The sequence below is a fragment of the Mytilus californianus genome, unplaced genomic scaffold (assembly GCF_021869535.1).
Source record: "Mytilus californianus isolate M0D057914Y unplaced genomic scaffold, xbMytCali1.0.p SCAF_11, whole genome shotgun sequence".
Lineage (NCBI taxonomy): Eukaryota > Metazoa > Mollusca > Bivalvia > Mytilida > Mytilidae > Mytilus > Mytilus californianus.
The window spans coordinates 56,992,159-57,019,097 of record NW_026262593.1 but is presented as its reverse complement, the minus strand read 5'-3'; the positions used below and the strand labels follow the sequence as shown (position 1 = coordinate 57,019,097).

General features: G+C 31.8%; 1 protein-coding gene across 1 annotated transcript in view; it reads right to left on the bottom strand.

Moving 5' to 3' along the window:
* Positions 1 to 4,851: 4,851 nt before the first annotated feature.
* LOC127720378 (uncharacterized) overlaps positions 4,852 to 26,939 on the bottom strand; it is a 48,740-nt gene continuing 26,652 nt past the window's right edge. The window contains exons 19-32 of the mRNA XM_052226957.1: positions 25,130 to 25,178; positions 23,850 to 23,981; positions 21,215 to 21,460; positions 20,190 to 20,364; positions 18,875 to 19,040; positions 17,455 to 17,696; positions 16,742 to 16,823; positions 16,080 to 16,113; positions 13,647 to 13,700; positions 12,811 to 12,852; positions 11,338 to 11,400; positions 10,241 to 10,294; positions 8,693 to 8,787; positions 4,852 to 7,962 (exon numbers count right to left, since the gene is read on the bottom strand). Of these exons, the coding sequence (XP_052082917.1) occupies positions 8,719 to 8,787; positions 10,241 to 10,294; positions 11,338 to 11,400; positions 12,811 to 12,852; positions 13,647 to 13,700; positions 16,080 to 16,113; positions 16,742 to 16,823; positions 17,455 to 17,696; positions 18,875 to 19,040; positions 20,190 to 20,364; positions 21,215 to 21,460; positions 23,850 to 23,981; positions 25,130 to 25,178 (1,408 nt within the window). The 3' untranslated portion in view covers positions 4,852 to 7,962; positions 8,693 to 8,718. The remainder of the gene's footprint in view (positions 7,963 to 8,692; positions 8,788 to 10,240; positions 10,295 to 11,337; positions 11,401 to 12,810; positions 12,853 to 13,646; positions 13,701 to 16,079; positions 16,114 to 16,741; positions 16,824 to 17,454; positions 17,697 to 18,874; positions 19,041 to 20,189; positions 20,365 to 21,214; positions 21,461 to 23,849; positions 23,982 to 25,129; positions 25,179 to 26,939) is intronic.

The window sequence follows — 26,939 nt, the reverse complement described above, 5'->3', positions numbered from 1 at the left end:
AAGTTCTAAATATCCAAATTGTGATACAAACAAAAAATATAAAAAAAATGGTGGTGGGACGTTTCTTTATACATAAAGAGATAGACAAAACCATGCAAGCAACTATGACTTTATGCTTATTCGGTACATATAAATTAAATAAGAAGATCTAAAATAAAGGCGAAGATTTTGATTACTAAGAGCAGTATGGTTGTCGTCATGTTATCCGTTTTAATTGTACACCGAACGGAGAGAGCAACTCAACAGCGAATGAATTGATCAATCTGGTTAATGAGCTTGTGAATATATTGATACTAATGACGTTGTTCGAATACATGGGAGGGGACTACCTCGCACAGACTCTCGTATTGCTCATGTCGTGGTGATATATTCTGTTCCAATTCAAAAACAAGTATTAGTGAAGTTTGTAAACCCACTTTGATCCGTAGACAATGTCGTTTACGGAAATAAACTTTGTGTGGGCTACTTAATGTTGGTGAAACTCGACAACCTTTGCGTAAAAGGATGATACAACACCAGTCTGATAATGAAGATCCGCAATTAATGATTCTTTAAATTATATCCATTTGAAACAACCGGACCATGATATTTCATTATATATGAATGTAAGCATCATCGAGAAATTTATCATCTCACCAAAAGCCCTATAATAAGTACACTTTTCCGGAAAGATAGAGAAAATTTCTGGTTAAGGGAACTAGGTACTGCAATACCATATGTTTGCAATGATAACATCAAAGGAGTTAGACAATTTGTTAAGTACACCCTGCAGTGATGTAAATGTAATGAGCTTATTCAATACTAGTAGTTCTATGGTACAAAAGTTATGCCAACACTATGAATCAGACAATAAATTACTACCAATGGGCATAGTTACTTGAATTTGATACATGACGCATACCCATCCCATAATGTATCAGCATACCAGCTTTGGTCAATCTTAGTTCTACTGTATAAAAATTTCTACTATAATATGTGTAAAAGGTATTAGCTAAAAGTAAAACTGCATTACAAGTTTTGCGGTACAACCCGTCACGAATTGGACAAGAATTTATCGTAATAGGGGTCAAAGGTCAAAGTCAGGTTAACGTCAAATTGATCTTAATTTGGTATATGATACATCTCCAGCCTATGATGAATCTGCATTCCATGTTAGATCAAACATGATTCATCGGTTCAACAGTTTTATACCGGATACGAAGTGTGACGGACGGACAGAGAAACAGATAGGCAGAGAGACAAACAGACAGACAGACGAACGGACGGACGGACGGACGGACGGACGGACGGACGGACAGACAGACAGACAGACAGACAGACAGACATGATGATTCATGTCAAACTAATTTATCAGTAATAGAGATTGACATTAGGGTAAGGAATTCACTTCAAACTACATTAAGCTAGAAAATATATATACATGTATTAGTTTTAGATAATCATAGGTCTGTTCTATGTTCCTTTGGAATTTCAACCAAAGACGAAGAACTGGATCTTCCATCACTGTATTGGATACCTAAACTACATAAGTGTCCTTACAAACAACGGTATATTGCTGGGTCTTCCAAGTGCTCCACGAAACCTCTTTCTAAATTATTAACATCTATTTTATCAGCAATCAAAGCCGGGCTCCAAAGTTATTGTGAAACTGCCTATTCTAGAGGTGCCGTGAATCAGATGTGGATACTAAAAAATTCCCAAGATCTTTTAGAGTACATACAATCTAAGACTCTCTCATCTTGCAATAGTATTAAAACATTTGACTTTTCTACACTTTACACAAGTATTCCCCATTCCAAACTAAAGACAAATTGAAAGAGTTGGTATTACTTTGTTTCATTAAAAAGAATGGCGAACGTAGATACAAGTATCTTGTCTTGGGGAGGGATAAATCCTACTTTGTAAAGAATAACTCTGATTCAAACAAAAAATTCTCTGAAACTGACATTATCAAGATGCTTGATTTCTTGATTGACAACATATTTGTTACGTTTGGAGGACGTGTTTTTCAACCGACTGTCGGAATTCCAATGGGAACCAATTGTGCCCCTCTTCTTGCCGACTTGTTTCTTTATTATTATGAGGCTGACTTCATACAGGAGCTTCTTAGGAAGAGAGATAAGAAGTTAGCAATATCCTTTAACTCTACGTTCCGCTATATAGATGATGTTCTCTCACTAAATAATACAAATCTTGGTGACTATGTTGAACGAATCTATCCCATCGAACTAGAGATAAAGGATACTACAGATACAGTTAAGTCTGCCTCATATCTTGAATTACATCTAGAAATTGACAATGAGGGTCGGTTGAAAACAAAACTTTACGACAAAAGAGATGATTTCAGCTTCCCAATTGTGAACTTTCCATTTCTATGTAGCAACATTCCAGCAGCGCCTGCATACGGAGTATATATCTCCCAATTGATACGATATTCCCGGGCTTGTGTTTCCTATCATGATTTCCTTGATAGAGGATTGCTGCGCACAAGGAAGCTATTAAACTAAGAGTTCCAAATGGTGAAGTTGAAGTCATCCCTTCGTAAATGTTATGGACGCCAACACGAGTTGGTTGACCGTTATGGAATAAGCGTTTCACAGATGATATCGGATATGTTCCTTATGTCGTAACTACAATACCCTTCCCTGTTCACGAATGTGACTTACTGAATTAGACTATTTACTGGATTTGTAATAACATAAGCAACTCGACGGGTGCCACATGTGGAGCAGGATCTGCTTACCCTTCCGGAGCACCTGAGATCACCCCCAGTTTTTGGTGGGGTTCGTGTTGCTTAGTCTTTAGTTTTCTATGTTGTGTCATCTGTACTATTATTTGCCTGTTTGTCTTTTTATTTTTGGCCATGACGTTGTCAGTTTGTTTTCGATCTATGAGTTTGACTGTCCCTCTGGTATATTTCGTCCCTCTTTTACTTGGTTTAAATATTCTTCTTCAGGACGGAACTCACGTGTGGTATTAATCGGTGATTTCTGAATGGCTATCACCAAACACCAAAAAGGACATTCAGTTGTTTACATTACTCATTTCTAGCTTAATAGTTCTCATCATAACATAAAAATTGACATTTATCAATTCAAATAGGAATTTCACTATTCCAACGTCGACGTCAAATTTGAAGTGAGAAGTTTCAAATTAGGAATGTGAAATAACAACATCTTTGATGTGAGGAATATCAAAATGTCAATATGTACCTGTTAAATGTCAACCGTGAAGAAACTTATGCTAACTGGTAACAAAATCGCTTATCACATGTAAAAATACTCCATATTATGTCAAAGTTTTTCTTTTTCTTAAGATCTAGGTTAAGTCAACAAATCACTACGATACTGAACTGGGAAAAGAACGGCAACAGTTGGTGGTATTGCAATTGGTCTCAGTACTTAACCATCACCGTTCGTTATTGTTTTATAGACGGATAAAACAATAGCATACATAATGCAAATAGTACGTTCTCACTCAGTTAATTAAAATACAACATGAGAAAAACTGAGATAAAAAAGTGTTCTACTAATTAGAAATTGTAATGGAAGAGATACAACATGTATCCTATGAATTTTGTTTAAATTACGAGATGGACCTGGAAATGAATGGACATAAGGTCTATATTCGACCTATCTTCATTCAGTAAGTAAATACACGTCTTGCTCATTATGATTACTCGTAACATATTGCTTCTAGAGGATTATAACAATAAGTACATATTGGAATATCGATCATCCAGACTTTAGCTAGAAACACATTGAATCTTGTAAACATCTTGGTATGCACCATCTTTCAACCCAATATCTATTTGGAAGGGTGATATTGAAATCTGCTTTTTGGTAATAGTTCAAACGGATATGATTATAAGTTTTAAAAATTAGATACCTGGAGGTTGAAAGTAAAGATTTAAGACAACATTTAAATAATATATTGATTTTATCTGCACACAATTAAGTGTTTTTTTGTGTCTTTCCTAAAATAGTATGCTAAATAAAATAGCCTTACCATACCTTTAATTAAAAGAATGATGACAAGAGTACATGTTAAAATTCACTCAAAAAACCCTTGATGCGCGAATTGGAAATGAGATCGTTCCTCTCATTGGATAACATTTAGCTTCCTTTAACCTTTTAATCAATAATAGCTAGCTATAAAGCCAGGTTCAATCTACTATTTTCTACATAAGAAAATGCCTGTACCAAGGCAGGATTATGACAGTTGCTGTCCATTCGTTTGATGTGTTTGAGCTTTTGATTTTTCCATTTGATTAGGGACTTTCCGTTTTGAATTTTCCTCGGAGTTTAGTATTTTTGTAATTTTACTTTTTAATATGTAATTCCTCAATACAAATCACCATAATGCGCATTTAGGGCTAAAAATGGATAGTTAACATTGCTATGAAAACCTTTACAATTTTTTACTACTACTAAAATGGACATGCAACCTATTTGAGAAATTCTTTTTATAAAGGTCCTTTGTGAAAAATTCTTCAAATGTTTTTTTAAATGCCATAAATCCTGATGCACAACAAAAATTATTATTTTAATGACGCAATATTGCATGAGAGAACTTTGATTTTTGCAATGAAACATCAATTTTGCAGGAAAAAAAACGGTAGTAAGATAGGAGAAATACAGATATAATAAATAACAACAGTGAAAAAGAAGAGGGATTTTCTTCAAATCATCGATATTAAAAAGATAGCGGCTTGATGAGGGATTTTTTGAATTTATGACTAAAAACCAGAGTGTAGCAATAGTACAATGTACTAAAACAATTAAGAAAACAGTTTGTAAAGGTTGTCCGTGATCTATTATATATGTGAAACAAAATATACTAAAGAAACAATAAACACACAATGATTTAATGTAAATATGCATACAATTGATGTAAAATTTTACACAAAACATGTACCCTTAATTATAGCCGTTGTAGGCATAATAAAAAGTATATATATATATAAAAATTAAAAAAACAGAATGTGTCTGAGGACACAATTGCACCCGCTTAGGCTTGCTTATAATATGTGAAAATACTTTTGGGACGGATGGAAGTACCGACGGATAATAGATGGACGGATTGACCAACGGAAAAAAATTAACAGACGGATGGACAGACGATCAAGGGTGAAACTAAATGCGACATTTGCCTAGCGGCGGGGGCATATAAATGCTCTCTCTCTCTCTCTCTCTCTCTCTCTCTCTCTCTCTCTCTCTCTCTCACTCGGGTTTATTTAAAAAAATGTAAACTTAATTCTTGTAAATATTCTAGATCTGTGATCATTTCTACTAAAAAAGTATGTACTTTTGTTATAATATGTCGTAAATAAGTAGGTATACATATATAAGCTACGAAGGAGCAAAAATGTAGACCGAAAGAACTACTTTTTCCTTTTTGTTACTAATTATTTAAAAAATATGTATTTTTCTCGTTACATATCAAAGGCATATGCAGTAGTACTTCGTATTGAATATATAAAAATGAAATACAAGCAGCTATTTGTTTCTTTTTTTTATATTAGATGCATATTTCTAGGGTCTTATTTTGAACATCAACTGGAACCAGTGAGTTTTAACTATTTGTAGTTTTCAAGTTATAATCGATGTTTTCATGTCATCGTTTAATAGAATATTTTGATATACTGAGATGTAATACCACCAAATCATAGTACGCACATCCGGTTGCATAAAAAAAAGGGTCGAAAAAATATTCCCTTGAATTTGACAGTTGTAGGTAATTAATCCTACATTTCATTGCAGTTAAAAATTTCTGGATCATAAATATATATCTTGGGTATTTCAAAGCACCATAATTTTTTAATTTGGGGTTTCTATAGAATATTTTGGAAACTTGAGGTTACATGGTTACTAAAGTACTGGACAGGATATAACTTTACTCATGTCAAGTATTTATTTTTTGGAAACAAAGATAATTCTGCACAATTATTTGAAAAATGCAAATTTAACAAAGACTAATAGTGGAAAATCAATGGTGGTATTACTCTTAATATGGGAAGCTGCACATGCAAATTTGACCTTCTGGGTACTCTGATTTGTTAAAATTTCTTGCTATTTAAGTAAAATATTTCAAAAAATTAAATATTCTGGGTGGATTTAGTCTCAAAAACACATTTTATGAGAAAATTTCCTTGAAATAGGACTATACCATGAAATTTAGTAGACAGAGCAAGCTATACACAGTGTTTTGGGGAGCCTTTTCTCTTATTTCTTATATTCTGATCTTATATTAGATTTTAATCCTAAATAATAATTTAATAAAAATAAAGTTATAAGTAAATGCAATATTTTTAAAGCAGTAACAACAAATTATTCACTAAAAAAGAAGCTTTTAATGTCCCTCTCTGGAACGCGACGTAAATTCAAGGTTTACGTAAGAACTTATTCAAACCTCCTTGGAGACAGTAAACTATTATATGGATAGTTCATTCAGCTTGAATACTTCAATTACTCATTTATCATAACATTTCTATCATAAATAAGTGAAAGTTACCCCAACATTTTAATTTATTGACCTAAAAAGTTGTAATTTTTAGGAAAAGAGATGTATAAATGGACAAAAAGAGACCTTATAATGAAGACAACGAGGTCCATTAGTGGTATTTATCATCCTAAAGTCATCTTTTGTATCATGTTCAACTATTTGTAGGCAGATGAGATAAAAATTGATCATTTATTGGTTCCACTATATTCTATCATGATGCGGCTTGATTTGGATTTTTCGAAGAAATTTTGCTCGAATCGCTGTAGATTACAGTATACCAAATTTTTCTTAAACTATTGAACTGATTATGACAAACTTGACAAAAATGCTTGAAATAACCAGTATTACAGAGGAAAAAAGTCACATTCAGTTTATTCAACAAAAAAGTCTTGTTTAGAACAGTATAAAGTAAACTAGATATTTAGTTACTAAATCAAAAGTCTAAATTAAGCGATATTATCATATAAAACAGCAGAAAAAATGATTTCAATATATATCCGATGATTATATATATTTAACAAATGAAATAAAAAAAATTTAAAAAAATAGTCTTGTTATATATAAGGTAAATACAATTAAAAAAAAAAGATCAATAGGAATAAATTATAATTCGAACAAATAAAACAAATAACAAAAAGAAAACTTATGAACAAAAAAACAAACAAACAAAAACACAGCAACAAATATTGATGAATATTGCTACGTTCCTTGCAATATACATTAGTATCACAATAACATATTGTTTACACTTGTTGTATAATTTCATATAGTCTCATTAAGTTTACGTGTTAAGCTTAAAATTAACCCACGGAATATCTATACAGTGAACATTAGTTTCGTGAGTCGTTTCTCATTTTCCAAACTATATAGGTGACAATTACCAACAAATACTAAAAATATATCTATGGTTCGGAAAGTATAATAATGATACACGAAATTAAAAGCAAGTACATATGTATTTAAAGTAATAATGTTTTCAAATACAATTGTTTTATCTTGGTTCCAAATTATAGATAGTTTTTTTTTTTTATAAAATATAATGATTTAATTTATTTGCTATAAATATAAGTATAAGGAAAGATCCAAAAAAGTTAAGAGTATTAGAAAATAGGGCAATTTTACCCAGCGATTACATACAGGATGTTACAATTTGGAGATTTGAAATATCGGAGGGCCGATAAAGGTAACATTTAACTCTTTACGATGTAGAAAATTTATGAAAAACAAGATGACACGTTAAGCTTGAATAACACCATATGCTGATGTGAGTAACAAGTTCATGTAGTTCTTGATGATACAAGTTTGTACAATTCCAATCATGGTAGTGGTACGATGCCATAAGGTACACATAAGAAAAGCAAGACAATTCACATTTACAAAGTGGTGTTAATAAACTCAGATGAATTCTTGTCACCATTTTGTCTCATAATAGTTTCTTTATATCACATTGTTAATAATCTGCAAAAAAATAAATGTTCTATAGCACAATGAGAGCAAGAATTTGAACTATGTTCTGTGGATACTGTTACATCTGTATTGAACAATTAGATGTATCTTATTTAATCATTACTTAACCCAACCATGTCCGTATCAGAAGATACATCGACAAGAACACACATACAACTGATAAACGTAGCAAGCATTATAAATGAAAACCATATCTACGTATGTTAAAAGATCACAAGTATTGTACAATTTTCCTTTTAATCATAGTCATACTTAGTATATTCGTTATCGCAATATACTCAGATTGTGATATATAACATGGGAACTTACCTGGTTAAACCATATTTAACGACATAAGCTTTCTATAATCACAAAAACAGACCAAAATACAACATTTGTGATTTTATTCAAATTTAAATGAAATGAACAATGACATGTGTCTTTATACGTTATTAATGATATGTAACATAAGATATATTATAATTGAATCGAACAAGAGTGTACTTCTTTTTTATAATATTTTAGTGTATTCATCGGGTCGTTGCGATTATGAAGACAGTAAAAGGATCACATTTTTGAAGCGGTAAACTGCTGTAATATGTATGTTGGTGTTTTGTTTTCATGATGACGTGACATAAATGTTTGATTGTAGAATATGTCACTTTAAAACCGATTAAACATCCTTCAATCAATCCATTCTTTAAATGTGACCATATGATTTAGATCGTTAAAGTCTACTTACAGTCGACAACAAATCAAGAGTGTAGTTTATTCTTTTGCTTCGTCGGAAATATCAACCGTATTTCGATTAGTTTTTCCTTTTGTTTTTATATCCAACTGAAAGCGTAAATACGCAAAGACATTAACATATGAAAATGAAATTAAGATATTTAAGAGTTAGGTGAAATCAAATTATACAGAATATCGGGACATCATGGTTTGGGTTCCATGCAAATCAAAATTGTCTGGTTTAATAACTTTTGAGGTAAAGAAGAAAACTATAGGAGTTTAGTCGTAAGTCTAGATTTCAAACATGAAATTCAATACTTTCTTTTCTTTAATCTCATAAAAATCTAACATACTTTCAAAAGGAGTAACAAGAAAAGTTATACCGAATTTCACAGTTGTTTATTGTAATGGTTTACATTTGTCAAAAAAAAAACATCACCCCAAACAGTTTTATTATTCAAAAGAATTACACATAAATGCAATAACGTGTTTGTATGTATTGCCCTTCCCTACATATCTATTTTGAAAGATTTTAGGAGTTTAATAAGTAGGTATCTTGAGATTTATAGGAGCTGTGTTTGTTCTAATTGAAACAAATAAGTGGCACGTGAACAATATTTTTCAGTATTTTAACTGTTTAAATCGCTCAATTTGTTTTACACTAATGTCAACAAAATATAACCTTTAACCGAATATTTAATGTTCTATTGAAAAAGGGGCGCATTATGTTAAAACTGTGCAAATTAAAGATGTGCATAAGAAAAATCAGCATGGCAAAATATATCTATGTTTATAAATTCAGAAAAATTCAAACGTATGAAGTGGATTTTCACGATGAAATCTAGATTTTTGTTGGTGTATTATTGCTATCTCAAAGACTATAGAAGCTAACAAATGTAGCTTGAAAGTATAAATTGAAAACAAAGATCAACAGGAGAAACAAAATCCTTAATGACATCTTCAGCATTGTCTGTTCATCAGGTGAGCAATACAGGCTCAGGTGGGCCTTTTGTTTGACTTATCTGAAGCGATCGTCTATTAGTAATTTTTCAAATGATGTATCAATCTTTATAAATCAATTGATCCAGCAGTATAACACAACAATCATTGCATCCTCATGTTTACGAAATTTTATAACATCATTAAAACTCCTACTTAAGAAGGAATAACATAATTTTGCTTTACGTGACTTGGACATTCCTGTATCTAACACTAAAAAAGTACTGGTAGCTGGTCAAAATATCAAAATATCCCATACATATGAAAGTTTATATAAAAAAAAAGATGTGGTATGTTGGTAATAAGACAACTCTCCGCACGAGACCAAATGACACAGAAATTGACAAATATAGGTCACCGTACGGCCTTCATTAATTCAGAAGGGAAATATATAAAAAAAAACAGTATTCGTCACGTACAATCAAACATTTCCAGATTTCACAGAAATAATACTAACAAAAAACTCTTCACTCCATCATGTCGGATTTGTTTGAAAACTCAGTTAATATAACATTACGAATGTTTTCCACCAAAATACAACATATTTTATTGCAGTACAAACCTTATTAATTATTTCTTGTAACATTATTTCCATATTTCGCTGTCTTTCCATCAACTGAAAAGATAAAGAAACACTCGACGTACGTTTAATAATCGTTTTAAGAAACAATAAATGTTTGATGGTTCAAAAAAAGGAGACGTTATATATATATATAGTTCACAGTAGAATATGACGTGATTTGAATAAAAAAGTCATTAAAGAGTATCTTTATTGAAAATGCTTTAACATTATTTGTTTCTCATCTCATGTCGTACAACAAGAGCAATTCAATAATTCCGACAAAACACAAAAGGAGGAACACAAAAGTTATATATGGTAACGTTTCGGATAAGGTGTCATTACATGATAATTATGGGTTTAGCTGAAAATACATAACCAAATTTGCATCTCCCACATTAAGCAATGTTATTAAAGTTTGCCAAACTGGACTATAGACAAAACAGATATATCTGTAATAAAGCTGTTAACCAGTATGTATAAATATATTTCTTGCCTGAGTTAAAATATATCCTTGCAACAAACCGCTCAGTAACTTATAAATAGTTGCTGTAAGAGTAATTTTACGTCTTCGCTCGTACAAGACGTGGCTGCGTATTTTATCATTCCGCATACGGATGATCCTCCTTAGATTGGATTTTGGACATCATGCATGAGTCGATTTCCCGAATTTGCAAATATTTAGTGCAATATTTACATTTTGTAGTTCACGATACAATCAATTATCTCTATATTGGTTCATATTTAACATCTTTAGGGCTTTAACTTAATTTGAAATAAAAAGAAGACACTTGTTCTAAACATGTCTTCAACCAAAACAAACAACAAAAAACAACGAAAAAAACACAAAAGTAAAAACAATTCTACTTTAAAACTCATCAATACACTTGTAGCAGTCACGAAGAAAACAAAACATTGAAAATTGGTTCAGTTTGTATTATAAATGTCAATCTATTGGGTAAACAATATTAAAAAAAAATAATATTAACATCAAAGCACGTATAAGGCGGGTTTTGCTCGAAATATCAAATAGTAAAAATGGTTTTTCCTTTCATATTGATCAAATACTTAGCAGCTATTTAAATGAATGATTATCTAACCATTTGTTTCATTTCTTGTATATCTTTTAAACTATCTTCTATCTTTTCCAGTTTGTTCATTGTCTAAAAGGTAAACAATAATATTGAAATGTTCAAAAATTTGTATTTTTTTTTATAATTGTATATGGTTGTCAATGCATTGACCATACACAAATGTTTAACAATTTTCCACTTTTGAGCTATACAGGAATACATGTTCCACTATAATGTAATCAGACTAAGCCTGGAAATGAGTCCAACAATGTAAGATTTGCATGTTTTTGTTCACTTCTGATGTTAACCCTTGTTTCTGTAATATTGTGGCAATACCACCTACACTGTGTTTAGCCTCTATTCCACTCGCTTAACTATGCTATATAAAACATGAATTTGTAGCTATCGTTTAGTGATGGCTTTTACGTCGGCTTAAACTCGGGTTGCAACTCAATACATGGTGTATGGTGGCAAGTAGATGGTGTAGCTACAGATCAGCTGTTTTACTGCAAATGTAAGATTTGAATGTTCTTGCGTGTGTTTGTGCTGTATTTCTGTCACGTAATGTTTTAGTGATATTTTTTAACATTGTCATAAAGCGGGATGTTTGTGATGCCATTAAACCAGATTCAACCCACCATTTTTTCTTAAAATGTCCTGTACCAAGTCAGGAATATGCAGTTGGTATCAAATAGTTCATTTCTATGTTTGTTGGCGTTTGTTTTTGTTGTACTTCGGTGCTCCTTTTGTTCCTTTGTTTTCCTATTTTGGTTGATGTGTGTCCCTCGGTTTTGGTTTGTTACCCGAAATGTTTTCTCTTAATCGATTTATGATTTTTGGACACCAGTATACTACTGTTGCCTTTATGTGTAAAGAGAGATTGCCTTACATTAGAACAGACTTTATGCCTCACAAAAAATTACTAATTTTACCCTCGTTGAGTTGCTTCGAATTTTTTTTATTGCTGCATACTTACCAAGCGTGTCTACATAATTAAACATCCCGTACAGTCAGACGGACTTCTTAGATTTGGATGTACTATCGATTATGAATATCTTCAACAGAAAAGAATGTAGTTGTTTGGCTTTGACTTGAGCAGATTATTAGTTCGTTTCTTCCAAATAATCATTAACCCTCTTGCATGTTCCAGGATGCATATAAATAGAGCCACAGAATATTTTTATTACACCTAATTCAGTGTAAGCAGAACAATATCTCAATAAATATATGGAATGTTTAGAACTTGCCGATTTATACCATAATTCCGACGTTTGAAAAACTTGCGTTTAATTGTAATTTTATTTGTCAGTAAGGTGACATTTTCCCCGTCATTATCTTTTTTTTTTTAGTGTCGCATCAATGGTATAGTTTCGAGCCATCTGGATTCTTTCCAAGTTATGACATTTTAAGTTAATTTACATTACGATTGCAGTACATCAGTACACAATAAAGCATTTTTTAGGAGTGTACTAATTTGAACGATTTTATTTTTTTACATACCTCTTGATTTCGCCTGTCAGCTCTTTTCGAATCAAGTTCTCTCTGAAGAAAAAATAAACAAATATGAACGGAAAACAATTTGGCTAGTTGAAATTGAATCTTTGTTGCGAATATGCACTATATCATTTTCAATTATATTATAAAAGTATCCTAAACATGGCGGCTTCTTCAATCTGCAATAATTCAACAACAGCATGAACATTAAAAAAATATGCTACATACAAACTAAAAGCTTACGACACACGTTTAGAATAAAAGTACCACAGAGTAAATGAATGGTCATGAAAACCTTCCACTTGCACAATCTCTCGTCCAAACTATAGATTGACTATATAATGGTTATCTTCAACATTTTTCTGAACATAATTCTTTGTCATTCGTTAATCTATGTTGTAATATGAAAACGATAACTATTGTCAGTAACCCTATGTTTCATTAAAAATGAAATAAACAAATAGCTCTCTAAAACTCACCTTTTTGTAGGTGCAATGCACAAAATAAAACTCAATTTATTGTGTTAATAGGACTCAAATCTCAAATTTCACACTTTGAAACGTTAATCATTTTTAAAGAAAAAAATTCATATTTCGCAGAAACAATCTAAGCCACAACCAGACCGGGTATCCCGATCCGAAACCGTGGAGGGATACAATTCTCGACGAGGCAAACTTTGGATCCGTATCCCAAAGAGGAATTATGCTCCATGGGAATCAGATCAAGATTTAATTCACCGTTACACACTTGATACCTTGTGTGAAAAAGTTCGTCATGCACTTTGCAGGTTTTGCTTTTGAGGTCAAATTACAAATATCTGCATAACTTAATGAGTCACATACCATGTGTTTCTTTTCTTTTAAATCTTTTAAACTATCTGCTATCTTGTTCATAGTCTGAAAAGGTCATGATATAAAATATTCGATTCATATGAAGTCTTTATTCTTTTTTTCAAATTTAAATCTAGATTGAAAATATAAGTTCATACAGAAAGTTTGTTTATGAATCAGACTCAACTCCGACAGTAGACATTCCAAAATTGTTTCTTGGATTGACATTTCTTTTTATATGCACACACTCAAGCTTACATCTCTTCTTACGTTTATGTAAAAAAATTAATACACAAACATAGTTTAGAAGAAATCAACAAATAAAACAAAGCATTACATCATCGGAGGATGAAAACATTTTGCATGATGTCATCAAAAAGTGGACAACTTTGATCTATGTATGTTCAATGAAAGCCACTATCTATCATTGTTGACTATAATATAGTTCAGGAATCAATCATGTTTTGTCTTATATTACTATATATTTTTCTGTCTTGTTTATCTGTATCCACACACAAATGATACTCCTATATCAAGTGGATTGACGCTTTTGGCTTTCCTGGCATAGATGTTAGGCATATCTTCCTGATCATGATACTGGTAACAGTTTCTTTTTATCATTTTTAGCATTTGCCATACACGCAAAAAGCGTGAAACGCATTATTTTAGGAAAAGGGGTCAACTGACAAAGTCTGAAATGTTGATTCATTTGTAAATTCTGCCTTGCTCCTTTTTTTTTTTTTTTAAGTTTCTACCTCTTTTATATTGTCTAATAAAGTAGACAAAAATATAAGGACATACAAATCGTTATTTAAGGGCAATAATATTTTACAAGTCGATTGACGATTTTGTCCATGCTGACGTATTTCTAGATCGTGTATAATGATTGCCGATCGTTTTAATCATTTTTGTTATTTATATTGATTCTACCTAAGATTGTTTATCTATTTAAATTTTCAAGGTAGTATATGTAAGCTAAGATACAACAAAAATGTAAAAACCGTCATTTAAGTACCATTATGGTTTCTATAAAGAGTTGTCTGACGGTTCCGACCTTGTCGTTATCACTGTAGATCTTGTCTTGATGATTGATTTTTTTACAAATGATAACATTAATGGTACCAATTTCACAATATCAGTTTTGCATTGATTTTTTTTAATTATATTTGTCATAAAAGGGCAATAAATCTCATTAGAAGTCGTCCTACAGTTTTGAGATAAACAGAATGTAGTTAGATCTCGACAATTTGAAATTCTTTTTTTACAAATGATAACATTAGTAGAACCAATTTCATAATGTCAGTTTTGCATTGTTTTTTTAGTAATATTTGTCATTTAAGGGCAATACATCTCATTAGAAGTCGTCCGACAGTTTTGAGATAAACAGAAAGTAGTTAGATCTCGACAATTTGAAAATTTACTCTGTCACATTTTGATTTTGAATTGGAGTTCGGTATTTTTGCTATTTTATCTTATTTTCAGTATCTATAGCTGTCTTTCAAGATAAATTGAATGACAAAACTTGCATTTTACCCTACGTTCTATTTTTAGCCATGTCGGCCCTGTTGGGTTGCAAGCGGGTTCATCGGACACATTGTGTAAACATTATATCTTAATAATAATTGTGGCAGAGTTTGGTTCCAATTTGCCCAGTTATTTTAGAGAAGAATATGTTTGTGAAAGTAACGGTACAGTCGCCAAGTGATTGGCAATAAAATAAATACTAAATTGGGCGTCCGTTTTGCTGTGCAGGAACGTCCGGTGGAAAAAGGCACGTTTAATCCAATACCTCGTGTACAAAAAGTGCCAAGCTCTCTGCAAGTTAACAACCTTTGTAACAACTGTGTGAACGGTCCGTTGGTGGTCTGTTACAAAGCAACATTTCAGATCCTATCCAATATACCCTCAGTTTTATATGGCAGTCCATCAACTCGTGTGACCCTAATTACAGGAATTACAATGTACCTATTTTATTATTGTTAACTTTGAACATGCATGACTTTTTCTTCACTGTACGTTGAAGAAACATTAAATCAATCAATCATTCAATTTTAAACAGTAAATAATCAACAGCTAAGCTTAATTTAAACCGCTCCAAGTCAAACTAATTGAAGTCCAAGACGCCCGTCATATACAATCACATCAAAATTCACATTATGTTTGCGAAATATCTTTATTTCTTGCATTGGATTTAAAAATGGATGTAGCAAATGGCATTTGAGCAAAGCCGTTATGATATAAAAAATTTAATGAACCTTTTAGAATCCTTTTCCCATAGACCCTTGTTTATAAATTGGAGAATCATATTTTAGTTTCCAACATTTTCTCGTGCAAAATTGTTTTGTAAATGGACTGTCCATGCGTACATACATGTATTCAGCAAAATGTTTGTTCTCTCTTTCAAAGGTTAAAATGTTTGTCCCTAATATCAAAATGAAAAGTTACCGCAATTGCGTCAAAATCTTCGAGGTCTATTTTCCTAAGAAAAAGAAAGAAAAGAAAACGTTGGTCATTAGACATGATAAAAACCATTAAATTCAATGTAATACGAAAGACTAGCAAAGAGTTCTTTATTATTGTAAAGATATTTAAATTATTTTTGACACAGGCTTAAGACAAAGACCAATTTCAATTCAAGCATAACTATAACTTATTTTAGATCAACAGTTTGGAATACCTTGTATTGGTAACAACCATTTATCAAAGAAGCACAAACAGCATCTATCAAATTTAACAACCACATTCATTGCTTACTTATATATGTATTATAAATCAACCCATAAAGGATCGAAACATTTAAAATCCTGTGACTGCATTCACATCTACTCTTAGTGTAGAGTCGCGTGTTTGAAGCCAGAAAATGTAAACGTTACACAGGAAGAAATATAAAATAATTTTGTCGTTCAAAGTATTTTCAAAATATATATAGGCTTATAATATCTAACCGACTATGGTTGTCTGCCTTTATAGTATTCTGCTTTTATAACATGCAATACCAAGGGTATAGATTAATCTATTGTAGATGTCAAAAATTAAGACAAATAATAGTTATATATTTCTAAAACGTTCTGTTATATAGATATAAATGCAGAAAACAGAAAATATACCCTTTGTTGTCCAGCGCACCTTTCTCTTCTGCATATTCTGTCGATTTTAGCTTCAAATCATAATTAGTATCATACAGAAAAACTGAAAACATTAAAATTATTGTCAATTAGATTAAATGAGTAATTGTATGTAAGATTTAATTGAACATCTGACATTTTACAAAATGCAACGACAAATATCTAATCGGTACTGAAATGTTTGAGTACGGGGCGATACGCTTATATAAAGAAGAGTTGATAAATAATCGAGTCATTATATTTTTTTATAAGAACAACTTTTAGCAGTTTAATAACCATGCCCATTGTACATATCTTCATATATAAATCATTCTCATCTACTTAAAATATTTTATTTATGTTTTGTCACTTGGCAACTATTAAAATATATCGTTTACTGATAATGTCAATAAATTTGTAGCAAATACAATATGCTACTTTGAAATATTTGTTAATGAATGTTAACACTAATCAGTAAACTGTCTCAACATTTTCTAAACATACAAGGTGTTTTTAACATAATTTATTTATAAATGCATATACATAACAATTAGATTGTATCGTTTACTGATCATGGCAATCAATCTGTAGGGAAAACAATATTATACTTGGAAAAGTTTGTTAATTGATTATAACACTAGTTAGTAATTTGTCTCAAAATTTTCAAAAATACAGGATTTCATGAACATAAATGTTTCATGAATTTATTGGTATACCTCTGACAAGCATTGGTCGATGGTTAAGCTTTGCCTTTTCCTCATGCATGTTATATTTATTTGATAACTTCCCCCTAAGGTTCGAATAACAAAGCCATATAATTGCAGTAATTATTCCCGGCAATGCAAGTAACTGGAGATGAATTGGAAATACTGTTTTGATACTATATTCCTCGAGAAAATCAGTCTGTATCTGCCTCCAATAAAACTCGGATTGTTGTTGTACTACATTAAATGTGTCACTGCAAAAAAAAAACCACTGAACATTGTAAAAGAGGGTCAAAAGATACCAGAGGGACATTCAAACTCATAAGTTGAACATAAACTGACAAAGCCATGGCTAAAAAAGAAAAAAGACAAACAGACAAACAATAGAACACAAAACACAACATAGAAAACTAAAGACTAAGCAACACGAACGATCTCATCTCAGATGCTCCGGAACGGAGTCATGTTTTTGAAGTTTTTGAGCAAAACTTTTGTCATTAATGCTATTTTCTATACAATACTATATCTAAGGATAATTGTATATGTATTCAAACAAAGAGAAAGTGCAATTTGCATGTAAAATTCGCTTTTATTTTGGAAGGAAGCTTTCAAGCTGTCAAATAATGACTACAAATAATAAAACTGTATTGATTTTAAAATATAGAGATGTTATATGATTGCCAATGAGACAACTATCTACCAAAGTTTAGATACACGGGATACATATTTTACTTTGATTTACTTCCACCAAGAAAACTTATTAGTCTCCAAAAGTACCATCGTTTGAGCATTGACCATTGGTAATGATATATTGTACGAAATGTTTTGTATTCATCCAGCCTGCAATAATTTGAAAGTGTAAACGATCTTAGGTTGCATCTTCCTACGGAAAGGTTTATCCTAAATTGTAAACGTTTTTGCCTATTCTTTCTATGACTTTTGGTTATAAGTATATAAATAAGAAGATATTGCATGATTTCCAATGAGACAACTCTCTTAGAGAGACCAAATGACACACAAATTAACAACTAAAGGTTACTGTACGGACTTCATCTATGAGTAAAACCCATACCGCATAGTCAGCTATAAAAGGCCCCGAAATGACAAATGTAAAACAATTCAAACGAGAAATCTAACTACGCTTTATTTGTATTCATCCAACGTTGTAAGTCTTTTGACTCTGAACGCTTCTTATAGTGGTTAAGACATAATAAAAAGGATCAATGTAAATTCATTCTTCAAAGAACACACTCATCATTGCCTTATGGAATATATAGCGAGTAGAAAAGTGTGTTGGAAAAGTTTACAAAAGTTGATACCGTAAAAATGTGTTTTTTTTTAAATAAAAATACTACATACAAAGAGTCGAAGAATAAAGAATATTATTGATTTTAGTTTTTTTTAAATTGCGCATTTAATATGTCATGTTTACCTGTACAGAGCTATCAGTAGATTTAACAGTAAGACTACTGCTATCAATCCATATAAGGCTTTTAAGTAAGGCGTGAGGTCTTCACCAAGTTTTGTAGCAGATCGCTGTAAATTATCATTCTCGTCTATCGTTTTGTTGATTGTACTGGTACTGTTCCGTCCAGTCACTGATGAAAATAAATGAAAAATGAAAAAAATGAGAAACAGAGACACAATTGCCGACATACATCGTAAATGAAGTAAACACTTGATACATTTCGTGCGTCCAAAGCGATTTATTGAATTTATCTTCATCGGGACAGGTCAAACCCAAACATTTGTAAGTAACGGAACCGTAAATACGCTTTAATGTGAGTAGATACATGAAAAAAAAAAAACTTAAAAAAAAAACAATTATCCAAGATCAAATTGATCAAAAGGGGTGGAAACCTTTTTTTATATAATTTATCATTTTTATAAAACAAATTTCTGAACAGGGAATTTGAAAAATATATGTTATAATGCATGTCAGTGTCGAAACAACATTATTAAAACTCTTATAGTTATATTCTCTTACCTCTGAATAAACCGTCAACATTTCCGTCAAATAAATAATTTAATTTAGAAACAACAAATACCACTGTCTACGTCATTTGGTTGGTCCCTTTGTGACCATGTAATGAATGTATATACGGCTAATTGACATTTCAAAATTGGAGAATGACATACAATTATCATTTCATGCGTGATTTTAACCAAATTTAAAAAAAAATACCATTCGCGTGATAAGGATGATACAAAGAAAAAAATAATTCTTTTCTTGATGGCATTATATTATCATTATACTATTTGGTCTTCTTTAATCATGTTATTATATAGAAATAAGAAGATGTGGTATGGGTGCCAATGAGACAACTCTTCATCGAAGTCACAATGTGTAAAAAGTAAATAATTATAGGTCAAAGTACGGCCTTCAACACAGAGCATTGGCTCACACCGAACAGCAAGCTACAAAGTGCCCAAAAATGACAAGTGTAAAACAATTCAAACAAGAAAACCAACGGTCTAATTTTTATGAAAAACGAGAAACGAGAAACACTTATGAACCAATGAAACTTATGTATACATAAATGAAAAAAAGAAAATATAAAAAACAGCTTACAAACTGAACAAAATCATACATCCGAAATGAAGGAGAACGAAATATGCTATATCTTCTCAAATGTAGATCTTGATGACTGACTACCTGTATTTTCGTAGAAGACCATCTCATATACTTAGGTGTGAGTTATGAGAAATTGTAGTTCCTAGCTATAGAAGTATAAATAGATTCATACCTTTTTCACCATCTGAGTTCAGTTCTCCAAATAACATCCAATAACCATTTGACAAAATTTTTTCGATCTCGCTCCAGCTGAACTCAGAATTTGGATATAAAAGTGCATGAAAGGAAACACTGTACCACACCACTATGACAGTCATAATAATCATAAAGGCAACCGTTTGTTTAATCTGAAATAAAATTTCTTAATTCAACCAAAAATTATCTTGACTATGGTTATTTATATCAGAGAAGGAAAACATATTATATGTACATTGTTTTTCGTCATTCAAATCAAAGATTACTATTTAATTGCAATCTACAATGATCTACCCGGTTTTAACATTTACTGGGAATATAATTAAGGATTTCAAAAATAGAGACAAAATGAGATAAAATAAAGTTTAGAATCGAGAATGGAAACGGGGAATGTGTCAAAAATTAGACAACAACAACACGACCAAAGAACAGAAAAAAGCCCACGCCACACTACACTATCTAAAATATAAAGCTTTATATCTTGCATTGGGGGGAACATCACAGGGAAACTACAACTTGGAATGTCACTCAATATAAACTAACCATATCAATTGAACATCAATTAAAGAATACTTTTTGGACATCTATATTTACATTTTATAGGCTTTGATTCGATTTCATATTTGGTACTTTGAGTTTAATACCATTTTACCTTCAGGTGGTAGTTATAGGCTGTACTTGTAATGTGATATCTTTCTCTACATATCAACTGATACATAGGTACTGGTTTTGTTTACCTTTTTACAAGAATCATACAAAATACTAATAACAATGTCGATGCAATGACGTTTGTAATAATGCTTTACATTCAAAACACAAATGGAATTTTTACTGCAAGCAGCAACGGACAAGTTATATTTCTTCTTATGTTCGTTAAAACAAGTCATAAAACATGTGAAGTGCGTACCATATTTGTATTTAAATAGAATTTTAATTCTTTAGTTATTTAAAGTTTAAACAGTAGTAAGTTTAGTAATTAGTATACATAAGAATCCTACATACCATCTTTCGTATAATAACCAACTTTGGTCCTAAAAACTCTGTCATGCAACATATATTTAGTATTCTTACGCAAAGAATCATGAATGCTAAAAGTAATAAACATTTTGACGTATTGCGGAATCCGGACCCTTCACCAGCTCTCAGTAGCATTCCTAACATGTATGCTATATTGAATAACCAATCTAATGTATTCCACCAATCACTTGCATAGCTTTTCAATTGTCCTCTTAGAAAAGCAACAATGACCTAAAATATAGTTAAGTTGGTGAAACAAGAGCTATTTAAGCAAAATTACAATTTATCTTCTTGTACGTGTTTTTTATCTGTCAATTTACATGGTAAAGAACAGAATTGTAAAACGTTTAGAAAGGCAAATGAAAGGAACCATGACATACGATTAAATGTATATTTTCTCTTGATCACCATCCTTTAAGTTTGCGTGTATGCTTATGTATTTTAGTTTAATTTAACTTTGAAAATGCACAACTGTCGTATTCTGATTTTTGATTTTAAAATTCCTGAAGTATATTGCGGCATTTGGATTCAGTTGTCTTTTCAACTCTGAGTGATTGTTAATGTTATTAACTTTTACTGGAAGCTGTATTGGTGAATGGACTTTCTAACAATGTTATCGTTCTTGCATAGTTTTGTTGTATTTTAATCTTTTTGTTTTATTTCATAGACAAAAATATGTTAACCTGTTTCGTTATTGCATTTAAAAAACATAAATAAAATGTGATATATTTTTTTTAAGAATGTAATAAACAAAAAACATAAATTCAAATTAGTTATATGTTTTCATTATACGAAATCAAATTGAATCTTTTAATTGAATAGAAAGTTGTTTCAACTTACAATAACTAGAGGTTCAAAGGAGCCTGTGTCGCTCACCTGATATCTTTGTTTACAATTGATGCATCAAATAATGCAACCATTATACTTTTGCTTTAGTTTCAGTGATATCAGCCAAAAACTGCATTTTACCCCTATGTTCTATTTTTAGCAATGTCGGCCATGTTGGTTGGCAAGCGGGGTCATCGGACACATTTTTTAAACTAGATACCCTAATGATGATTGTAGCAAAGATTGGTTAAATTTGTCTCAGTAGTTTCAGAGGAGAAAATTGTAGAAAAGATTACAAAAATTTACGAAAAATTGTTAAAAATTTACATTAAAGGGCAATAATTCCATCAGGGGTGAATTGACAATTTTGGCTTATTTGTAGATATTACTTTGCTGAACATTATTGCTGTTTACAGTTTATCTCTATCTATTATAATATTCAAGATAATAACCAAAAACTGCAAAATTTCCTTAAAATTACCAATTCAGGGGCAGCAACCCAACAACGGGTTATTTGACTCGTCTGAACATTTCAGGGCAAATAGATCTAAACCTGATGAACATATTACCCCGTCAGATTTACTCTAAATGCTTTGGTTTCAGAGATATAAGCCAAAAACTGCATTTTACTGCTATGTTCTATTTTTAGCCATGGCGGCCATGTTGGTTGGCAGGTGGGGTTGTCGGACACATTTTTTAAACTTGATACCCAAATAATGATTGTGACTAAGTTTAATTAAATTTGACCTAGTAGTTTCAGAGGAGAAGATTTTTGTAAAAGTTAACGACGACGGACGACGACGGACGCCGGACGCCGGACGCTGGACGCCGGACGCCGGACGCCAAGTGATGAGAAAAGCCTTTTAGGCCAGGTGAGCTAATAAAAAAGAAGATGATATTCTTATATTAAGATGTAATTAGAGAGGCCAACCTAATTTCAGATGTTAATATTGATGGCAGTACTTCCTTAATGAATTTTCGTTTCAAAACCCCAAATTTAGCAACAGGGACCAAAAAAACTAATTGATGCACTGGAGTGCTCCGGAAGACGAGTCGTGTCTGCTGATCTAGTGACACCTGCAGTGCTCCTAGTGACAAGTAACGATCCACTCCATGTTGTAGTCATTGATATTCATCAACGAGTTATATATAGGGAAGAAACAGCAAAAGCTCTTTTAAATTGAATTGTAAACGCACAATCTATATACACTGGTGAACATATGCTCTATGTTCAGTTCTTCCGAAACTGTATTACAATGATGTGGCAAGTGGACGATGAGTAAACTGAAGTCAACAGATTTTTCTCAAAGATTAGTTCTCTACCGACCTTTATAATTTATTGCTAGCAATTAATTATTCAGTGTAAAACGGGCAATATCTAAATGGAACATTTAAGTTTCTTTACCTTCTTCTTGAGAAACCCATGTCAGAAGCCTACCATTTACTAGTTGAGGTAAAAATCGACGAGAAGATGATAACAAAACGTTTTCATAGGACTACCGTCTGTATATTTCCTAAACATATCCACCAAATGTAACAGTCATGTTGTCATTTACAAATCATAGTACTTGTAAAGTGTCAATTTAAGCAAACGTTTTGAAAATATGTGTACGATTCATGCGACATCAGTGTTTATCAAGAAAAACTTACGTTGTGTGCTATCAGTTATGTGATTCAATTAGGCGTATTATTAGTATAAATTTGAGAGTAAAATTAACTTCCTAAGCCAAAACCATATTCAGAATAAATGTGTAGTCTAAATTCAGACATATCAGACCTTAAAAACACATACCTGCTTGATTTCATCCACCACAAAACTAGTTATCAACACTATGATAAAACAGTCAGAAGAGGTGATCCCCTTATCACTGTAGTCGAACAGCAACATGTATGCATATGCAATCAGGAGAGCTAAGAATCCCAGCTGTTACATTGATAAACAAAATTTTTTAACCTGTTATAGAATGTATTGATAGTTCTGTATGACCTTGGACATATCTAATAAAAGATCCTAGCTTTGACTCGTTTTTTAGACAATTAGTATTTTTTAACTATAATTATTGAAAGTATGTCCTATTAGTTAAACATTGCGGTAGTGTTGTTATTTTCTCTTTGATTAAGGGTAAAGGGTTTGTGGTACAGTGTAAACCAGAAAGCAATATTATTTTAAACAAAAACAGCATAATTCAAACGCAGATTTTAATCTAATTTCATATTGTTTTTGTTAGGTGAATACTTTTGATATAATCGATATTTAGTATGTCGTATGATAATTATAGAGTATATTGATAGTGGTGTATGACCTTGAACATATCTAATAGAATATACTAGCTTTGGAACGTTCTAAGGACAACTTAGTATTTTCTAATTGTTATTTATGAAATTATGCTGAAGATGTTATATAGTTTGGTAGTGTTGTCATTTTATCTTTAATTAAGTGCAGAGGATTTGTAGTATCATGTATACCAGATAGCAATATTATTCTACACAAAAACAACATAGCTCAAACGCAGATTATAATCCAGTTTGGTCCTGTTTTTGTTAGGTGAATACTTTCGATTTACTCATAGTATGTCGTACTAAAGAAAAAGTATTACAAAATACCGAACTCCAAGGTAAATTCAAAAAGGATAAGTTAATAAAAACTGACAAAATCAAACGTTGTCAAACAACGGAACGAATGAAAAAAAACAGTCATATTCTTGACTTTGTACAGGCATTTTCAGAAGAAAATGGTGGGTAAAATCTGGTTTTATCAAGTTTATAGCTAGCCAAACTTCCCACTTGTATGATTGTATGGCTTTAATACATAAGTGGTTACTGTAATCCTGTGTGCATCAAGTGCATACCGTACAATGGCGTTTATATTCAATTTAAATCAAGGTATGTCGTAAGGCAAGAAGAACATATATGAAATCCGTGTATGAAACATTGAACACAACCCACTGTTAGTAAGTTCATTAGGAAAATAACAAATTCTAAATATACATTGGTATAAGCAATTGGTATCTTATAAATGTGTACACTGTTTAACTTTGAAAAAAAAGAACTACAAAATATCCACGTTCATACCATATGTATAACTACTTTCAGGAAAGGCAACTTGTAATTCTTGTAAAACCTGTATAATAAAGCATAAAATGTTTAGTATTATTGTGTTGTATTTTTAAGGTCATTTTTTGTCCAAAAAGACGAAAAGACTAAATAAGGAATATTGCATTCATAATTCTGTTCAAGTTGTATGTTCACAATTATGTGTCAGTGTGGTCCAAGGGTTGAAAGTATAATGAGCTAAAAATAAAATCATTGATATCGACCAAATTTGAACATATTTTTTTTCTCTTATATCTCAATTAAAATATAAAGGTTCTTCAGCTGTATCCTTTACACCATATGTCGAGAAATGAAAAATGAGAAAGAAAATACAACGAACTCATATGAATTGAGAATAGATTGAGTAGCCCGGGTATGGAAGACAGGGTACTCATCTGCGTGTAACTATGTAAAGAGAGGCGAAATATACAAAAGGGACGTCCAAACCCATAAGTCGAACATAAACTGACAACGCCATGGCTAAACTAGAGGCTCTCAAGAGCCTGTGTCGCTCACCTGATTCTACTTTGGTGTTGGAAATCATGTAAAAATAGATTAAAATCATAATAGATACCCTCCTAATATGCTAATGATTAAGGCCAAATTTGGTTTAATATTGGCTCCGTAAATTAATAAAAAAATCCTGGTGGCCATCTTGAACAGTAAATCGGCAACAAAGTAGCAACACTTCATCAGCACCTCATAAGGAACATTTATGCCATGTTTGGTTTCATTCCATTCAGTGCACCTCTAGAAGAAGCATTTGTATGTATTTCCCATAGGGTCTTATGTTAAAATAAGTCCCCTGCTGGCGGCCATCTTGGATGATGGTTCGGCTACAAAGTAATAACACTTGGTCAGCACCTCATTAGGAACATTCATGCCATGTTTGGTTTCATTCTATTCAGTGGTTCTAGAAGAAAACACTTGTATGTATTTCACTTAGGGTTCTACGTTAAACTTACTCCCCCTGCTGGCAGCCATCTTGGATGACAAATCAGCCACAAAGTAACAACACTTGGTCAGCACTTCAAAATAATTATTCATACCACGTTTGGTTTCAATCCATTAAGCGGTTTTCTAGAAGAAGACATTTGTATATATTTCCCATAGGGTCCTTTGTTAAACTTAGTTCCCCGTTTACAGCCACCTTGATTGATGGATTTGCTACAAAGTAACAACACTTGGTCAGCACTTCATAAGGAACATTCATGCCATGTTTGGTTTCATTACATTCAGTGGATCTCTAAAAAAAGACATGTGTATGTATTGTCCATAGGGTCCTATATTAAACGAAGTCCCCCCGCTGGCGGCCATCTTGGATGATGGATCGGCTTCAAAGTAACAACACTTGGTCAGCACCTTATTAGACACATTCATGCCATGTTTTGTTTCATTCCATTCAGTGGTTCTCTAAAAGAAGACATTTGTATGTATTTCCCATAGGGTTCTATGTTAAAATAAGGCCCCCGCTGGCGGCCATCTTGGATGATGGATCGGCTTCAAAGTAACAACACTTGGTCAGCAGCTTATAAGAAACATTCATGCCATGTTTGGTTTCATTCCATTCAGTGGGGGGGGGGGGGGGGGGGAGAGGGATAATTCACGTCTATATTTAACACAAAAACAAAAACAGAAAATAGAAAAGACACAAAATACCGATTAATTATGTTTCCAAGACTAAATATCAATGAGTATACCTCCAACGAATGTATTGTTGAGACGTCTTTAGTAGTCAAAGAAATGCCTGAATTTGTGGAATTCCAAAATAAAAGTATCGACAGGCTGT